Below are 7,698 nucleotides of genomic sequence, written 5' to 3'. Positions count from 1 at the left end.
GAGAAACCGGTTGATTGCAACAAGAACGTAAGGTCGACAATTAAAAGAGATGTTCGTTTGAGGTTCTTTAAGACGGTGGATAATTAGTTCCGTTCATGAAAAAGGTGGTAACTGTTTGCTCCTTATTGAAAACGGTGAGAATAGTCACAGTTAATTAATTGTGATAAGCTTTATTTGGCATTCAAGGGAAGTCGGGGGAATTATTTTTGAAACTATACAAGTAGGTAGTTAAGGATTTTAAGCTACCTCAAAAATTAGTGGTTCTTGTTGATCGAAGAAAAGGATAATAAGCAAGGAATGCACACCCATGTTTGAAGTGCTATTGTTAATTGATAAAACAACAAACATAAGGTAATTAAGTAAGTTAATCAAGAAAGTTTTTTCTTAATGAATAATTAAAACAGAAAAGTTCGTGGTGTTTGGTTATTTGTTGGAGATTGGTTTCGAGATCGGGAATCAATTCCAACTGAAAAGGCGTTCTTATACAAAGTAAAGATAGGAAAGACACGATGGTGAGTAGAGGACTTCCAGTATTGACGAAATTGAACTACAAAGTATGGTAAACCAAGATGGAGAGATTTTTGAAAGACTATGGTTTTTGGGAAGTTGTTGAACCTACAGACGGCGTAGCTGTAGATGAAAGGAAGATGTACACGGCGTTGGGGTTCATATGTCAAACCCTACCGGAAGACATCTTGGTACAAGTTGGCATACTTATGAATGCTAAGTATGGCGTGCTTTGAAGATTCGATTTCTTGTAATTGATTATGTACGAAAGCTAGAAGATGAAAAAGTAGCTCAAGAAGCCACTGAGAAAGAAAGATTGAATGAGATCGTTGAGAAAGAGAGATTGGATGCCATTGTTCAAGAAGAACAAGCACAGAAGGAAGATCAGGAAGCTGCAGAGAATGAAGAAGCTTTGCAAGCTGTTTTAAGAAGTAAAGGAAAGGAAAGATTGAATAAAGAAAAGAAGAGAATTTGTTCGAAAGAAGAAGAGAAGATAGTGAATCTTCAGGTATGTTTTTCTGACTCAGACAACCTTGAAGATGAGAAAGTTGTTAAGATAAGTGAGCAGAAGCGAAGTAAGAAATCTGCTACTGAACATGATAATGAGAGAAAGGATATAGTAATGAATGAAAGAAGGATGCATCTAAGAAGTCTGCAAATATACAACCATATGTAAAAATCAACAATCGAGCATTTGTTAATGAAAGAACGGAATGAAAGGTTCATAATGAAAGGCTAGATAGGGTATGATAAAGAAAGAATGAATAACTATTCTACAAGTGTTGATGAACAAAGAAAGAAAAGAAAAGTGATAAAGAAGAACATGGAGAATGAAGTTGTATGTGAGATCAATATGGATGATTTGAACGATAAGCATGAAGAACTGGTTAAACAGGTTTATTACAAACAACTGAAAAGAAAGGGTAAAGATGAACCAATGATTAAAATTGAAGAGTTGAGAGTGTTGTTGGGAATTCAAGACCTTGGCGGTACGCTAGTACAAAATCAAGAAGAGGAACAATTCAAGATTAAGGGGGTGAATGAAGAATAATCTTGAATTATCAATAAAGTTGAGGGTTTGTTTTGTAAGCTTATATTAATATGGATGATTCTATAATAAGTTTGTCTTGTTTCCCAAGTTAGGTTTGGCTAGGAGAGCAAGTTTAGTAGGTCTATATATAGGGCCAAGATTATTAGTTTTATTTGAGTGAGTCAAGAAGTCTCTTCTCCATGTAAGTTTGTTATGTTCGTGTTGCTTGTTTGTTAAGTTCGTTTGGTAATATGAAAAGAGTCGCGGGTTGTCACCCCAGTATCTCGTGTATATTTGTTTGATAAGTTCGTTTGATATGGTTGTTTGATCCGTCTGGCCAACAATCAACATGTTTAAAGAGTCGTGATAGTTCTTAATGGGTTAGATTGATTGTAACGGTTCATACGTGTCTATACAGTCATTACAATTCTTAATGCAACATGATGTACCATCACATGTCATATAACGTCTTAACGTGTTAGATTGGATGGTAATGAGTCATATCAAGACGTATTGGGCTATACATGTATTCATGGGGCCTATTTGGTCTTACATTAGTTCCTGATGGAGCATATCATAGATAATATTATACATGTCTTAATAAGTCATATTGGGCCTCTAAGACTCATGTAATTTGTAATGTGACATGATCTTTCTTTATATTAGTACTAGCTTTTATCCCCCGTATTACTGGGGTTATTTACATTTTTCGTTTCTAATATTTATATAAATTTTTGAATTTTAAGTTTATTTATTGTAAAGAAGTTAATAATATACTTAAGGTTTGATAATGAAAATGTTTCACAAATAAATGAGAAGTTATAACCCGTTTAAAAGCTATCTGGGTTTGGTGAGACCCATGACCTGCTTAGTTTTTTTTACTATAAAATTATTTCTTAATTATAAATAATGTCCATTTTAAAAAAATCAGATATTAATTTTTAGTATATCCCTATTTTATAGGATTTTCACATCAAATATTTGATGAGATTAATTTTTAATTTAATAAGATGTTATAACCCGTTTAAGGGCAATCTGAGTTTGGTGACACCCATACCCGTAAATTCGGGGCAAATGCATGAGAAACCTCAATTTACAAATAAAACAATCTGGTGGCTTGAGAAATAGTAGGGAGCAACCATAGAGCTTTTAAAGCTTTCGTTTATATATATTTAAGATGATAAATTTCACGATTTTGTAGGAAAATTTTTATAGGTACTGAGCACAGGCACCCTTAGGTATTGGGTCCGTGACTTCGGTCACCACGGTGACTAAGCCCAAGCTTCACACTGGCCAACACAACATCAAGTAAGCGACTTTCAGTTCATAAAGTTCGGACAACCCATTTCTTTCATGCCAATAACAATATGTATCTTTTACTTTGACGGGTCGGGCTGACCCACAAACATCTTCTATCTGTTTTTAGCCGAGTTTTCTATTTGACCCGTTTAAGATAAAATGCAAGTATGCAACCTAGTAACCAATTAAAAGTAAAAGTGGTTAATATGTCCCATTTGCTCCTATGTTAAAAAAATCTTACTAAATTGCAAATTTCAGGCAAACCCTATGATTGATATGCATGAAAGAACATGACTAGCAATAACTGAAGCTAATCCAACAAGTTTCTTATGTTTTCACAAATGCTAAACTTTAACTTATGATCTGTATGCATATTTTGTATTTTAAAAGCCTGTCTAAAGTGATACACGAAAAATCCATAGCATCTATAGAAACAAATAAAATGCAAAGTTAAGAACAAGATCTTGTTACTTTTTTGCGCGAGAACCCAATCTACGACCCCGTGATCTTGCTTCAAGTAGCTTTGACTTCAATGTCATATGCTCCTTTGACTCAGTCTCAACTTTTGATGATGATTCAATATCTTGAGCCGGTAGCATTGTGCTCCATCCTCGAACAGGATTTGGATGAGTTTTCCACACGGGTTTAATATTCGTATCATCACAATCATTTTTCACTAGCAAATAATTGTTTTTTATTAAACTATCTAAGTAATTTGCGTTTAAACCGACCTCGTCTCCTGTTATTTTTGTGCAGTTTTCGTCCGTTTTCCCTTGTTCTTCACCTAATATTGCCTGAGCCACTTTTTCTTCAAACTTCATTTGCAAACTAGAGGAATCACATGCATGCTTTTTCTTACCCTGGTCCGGCTTTGTTGATGAATTGACGATATCGCCCTTGCCATGGACAACAGGTTTATTTAGCTCGAAACAAGGTGAATCACCACCATCAGCTGAACGAGCGCCATCATTATCATTATCATTATTATCGTCATCATATTCTTCGTCACCAGGAGGAGCACTAGCAACCAAATTCGTAGGGATGGACTCAAGAGAATGTCGTCTTCGAGCCGTGGGTCCCACCACTGACCCAACTTTTTGCATATCCTTTCGTTTCGCTTCTAAAAAAGCTTCGATTTCGAAGCTTAGTTGCTCCACTATAGATTTCTTTGTAAGGGTTCTTTCTTGCTTCATTTGCATTCGCTGATCGAGCCAAGATTCGGATATATGGAGAATCATGCCGTCTCGGGTTGATCTATTGTTTGAACCTTTACCTCTATCAAGATTTATATGTTTCAAAGCATGCAACTCTTGTTCATAGTTTTTAATGCCCCATGCAAACTCATCACATAAATCTTCCAAAAGTACTCTTGATTTCTTCTCTTTTTCCAAGTCTTTTACAACATTTGCGAGGGACGCTTTCGTCTCATAAAGCTCTCGAGCCAGCTTTCGGTGAAGTGTCTCTGACCGTTTTCTTAATTTCCTCTCGCCTTCAAGCTCGTCTCTCACGGATTGAATGTTGGCACTAGCATGACCTTGTTTGTCTTCAGTTATTTGTTTCATCAACTGTTCTAACTCGTGGCGGTCTGATTGGCGGTCACGGGCCAGTTCTTTGATCTTTGACCGGGCCACGTCTAGTTCGCGTTTTAAAGCCTTGACCAGGGTTATATTGGCCGCGTGTTGTTCTTCGAGGCTCCAAATTCGGTTCAAAACTTTGAGTAGCTCAGTAGATGTTTTGAGACTATAACTTGTTTCACCATTTCCTAACCTAAACTCTATAGAACTTGTAGGTGTAACAGCAGGGTTATAAGGTGCTACCTATCAAAAACAAAAAAAAAAGAGTCAACAAATCAAACCAAAATAAAAGGTCAACATATCAGTTATTGTTTTCCATTAAACAGATTCTGCAGCGGGATGGCAAACACGAAAACAGGGCCGTCTCTGAGAATCGTTAAAAATTTTTGGGCCGAATGCGAGAAGAAACTTGGGCCTTCAGCAAAAAGAGTTTTTTTTTATTGGATTTGAAGTTTTAAACAATTAAAATTTTAAATTGGCTTATTGGTTATGATTTGGGTTGTGTAATTTTTTTTTTATTAAAATGGGCTCAAATGAATGGTTAATTGGGTTTAAACATTAAGAACATATTTTTTTTGCAAAAAAATTATATAAAAGTTTTTTCTTTAAAAAAAATAAAATTTGGGCCTATCGGGGTGCTCAGGCCGGGGAGGTCAACCTCCCCGCACCCCCTCATAGAGCTCTACATGAAAATAGTTAAGTTTTGGGTTGGCATATCTAGCCCTCTTAGAAAACAGGTTGTGTGGCAGTGTGGGTCGTGACATGCTTTAATTAAAAGGGTCGTGCTTGGTTGGCCTGTATAATTTAATGGGTCGAGTTCAGGTTGACCTTTTAATTAACCTGTTTAACGGGTTATACAAGTTGGCCCACTCACCTTTTTAGTTAAAAAGGCCAGACCTCTAGCCCTTTTATGACCCATTCGACCCGATATTTTACAACCCACTAAGCCGATTAACACATTTACAACTTAATTATTATCCGTTAACCGTTTGACACATTTAAATAAAGTGAGTTAAACGGGTTGTGTTCAGGTTACATGATTTTGAATGTGTACGGGTTAGCGTTGATTTTATTGACACAAATAAAAATATGGGTCATGTGCAGTAATGGATTCTTATAATGACCAAAGGAGTCAACAGATTTCCAGTTTAGAAACAAATGTAACAAGATTAAAGGTGATTTTGTACCTCCATGGAACTACTACCATAAGTTTCAGGCGAGACTGCTCGTGCAGCGTTATGGGTCCTTTGAATCGCCCGGTGATGTTGGATTTGCATCAGTGATGCTGCAACATGTCTTCTCAAACTACCAGCACTCCCCTACATTAATTATAAACCAGATTTACATCATTTCCCTTATGAATGATGCACAAAAGCCAAATTTCAAGGTTTTATAAATAACCTTGATGAAAAAATAATCAAGAAACCATAAACTAAATTAAAGTTTACAACTTTATTATGTACTAAGGTCTAACTTTCTTGCTAAGTTCCACTAGACAACATGGAATGCAATTTTGGACAGGTTTGGTCATATGCCGCACAGCTTTTGTCGCGGTTGATATATCCTGTGCAGCAGACTCAAAATCTGTTTTTTAAGAAAACCATGTTTGGTAAATTATTCCTTGGTTATGTATATGTAGGTTTTGGTTTGATTTCAGTCTCTTTTCGTGCTTTATGTTTTGATCAAATTTTAGGCGTTGTCCTTTAACTATGTTTTGAAACTTAAACTTAGGTTTCCCGCATATCTTTATGTTTTAATGTCCTTATTATGTTTAAACACGTGTGAAACACGTGAGGGCAATATTGTCCTTTTCTCACCCTTTTTACTCGTATAATCCCTATTGCCCTTGCCTTTCGAGCATAGTATGGGGTTTAATCACGTGTGATGAAAAGGGTGAGAAAAGGCTCCTATTGCCCTCACATGTTTCACACGTATTTAAACTCAACCAACAAAAATTAACGGGATTAGATCAAAAGGACAACGTCTGTTTAGAAGTTAAAGCATAAAGGACGTTCTTTGTAAATACATAAGTTAAGAACAACGCCTGAAATTTGATCAAATCAGGATGAAAAGTGCAATTTACTCTACGAAAATAGAAATTTATACAAACATGTTGCACATCACATGTTAAACCATCATAAATGCTTCAACTTAAATTGATGTCCTAAATGGCAAAATTAAAAATTGTAATGTTTACCGAAAGCAATTCAAATAACAATCTCAAATAAGCAAAAGACACTTGCATCGATGGCTGCAAATGAACCAAACGTTCAGCGAACCGCTTAGCGAAAAGTTTCTAATTTATGTCCGTTCATTTCAAGAACAAGGAATTTCATCCGATTAACTAAATGAATGAACACGAACAGATGCCATGTTCGTTTAATTGTGTTCATGAACGTTCGATAAGGTGTTAGTTTACGCCCATTTATGTTCTTCAATGTTTGTTTGTTTATGTTTGGTCAATAAAGGCTTTTAAATTAATTTTTTAATTACTTTTCTACTCCTATTATATAAAATTATACAAAACTATTAACTATAAAACGAAAATAGTATTATGTGATTAATTTATATGTAAATTATATATGAATATGAATGTTAAGAAAGCACCAACATAGACTTAGTAACCAGGCCGAATCGTTAACACTGACCATTCTTGAAGGGTCGGCCCTAAAGGGGGGCTGGGTGGTCGACGGCCACAGGCCCGACACCCCGCTAAGCCTGAATTTTTTTTCTAAAATTATATGTATTTTTATTAAAACAATATGTATATTTAGTATTAATTAAACTCAATCTAATAACCACTAGCCTGGTCTAGTAGCAAAGGGGTATTACCACCAACCAAAAGGTTATGCGTTCTGGTCTCATTTCAGACTTGTTTAATCCTATTTTTATACAAAAGTTTTTCACACAACATAAATTACAACTAAGTAAGCCCATATCAAAATTAAATTGTTTAAACCCAACAAAATACTCCGTTTACTTAAGGCCCAAAAAAATTTTTCGCCTTCGGCCCAAAATTTGCTTTCTCGGAGTCGGCCCCGCATTCTCATTTAATCAAATGAAATAAAACATTGTTTGTGTTCGTGAACTGTTCGAGAAATAGTTCATTTCTTTAATAAGCTAACATTGACAATATATTTTGTTCGGTTTTCGCAAATCGTTTGTTTGTCCGATAAAAGCTTAACAGAAGAATGTGAACAAAGCCTTGTTCGGCTATGGATCAATAATAATAATAATAATAATAATTATAATAATAATAATAAAATTTGAAAAAACTAAGGACGCTAA

At 35.3% G+C, this 7,698-nt stretch overlaps 1 protein-coding gene across 1 annotated transcript; it reads right to left on the bottom strand.

Moving 5' to 3' along the window:
- Positions 1-3,296: 3,296 nt before the first annotated feature.
- LOC143602256 (uncharacterized protein At5g41620-like) lies at positions 3,297-5,738 on the bottom strand. Its single transcript, XM_077079434.1, has 2 exons — positions 5,598-5,738; positions 3,297-4,653 (listed from the first exon to the last, which is right to left on the bottom strand). Exons 1-2 carry the CDS (start codon positions 5,685-5,687, stop codon positions 3,304-3,306), a joined length of 1,440 nt encoding a protein of 479 aa, XP_076935549.1. The 5' UTR covers positions 5,688-5,738; the 3' UTR covers positions 3,297-3,303.
- Positions 5,739-7,698: the final 1,960 nt, after the last annotated feature.

Source organism: Bidens hawaiensis, unplaced genomic scaffold, assembly GCF_021521415.1.
Source record: "Bidens hawaiensis isolate Kalapana, Puna unplaced genomic scaffold, B.hawaiensis_p1.1 tig00058224_1, whole genome shotgun sequence".
Taxonomy (NCBI): domain Eukaryota; kingdom Viridiplantae; phylum Streptophyta; class Magnoliopsida; order Asterales; family Asteraceae; genus Bidens; species Bidens hawaiensis.
Note: the sequence above shows the minus strand (reverse complement) of the source record. Positions and strands in the feature narration are given on the sequence as shown.

What these genes read in the sequence shown, in the direction of transcription:
- LOC143602256 (XM_077079434.1), bottom strand. Translation starts at nt 5,687, where the DNA reads ATGCAAATCCAACATCACCGGGCGATTCAAAGGACCCATAACGCTGCA. An exon ending in ATGGTAGTAGTTCCATGGAG is followed by an intron (nt 4,654 to 5,597) that starts GTACAAAATCAC and finishes TGTTTTTGATAG; the next exon opens with GTAGCACCTTATAACCCTGC.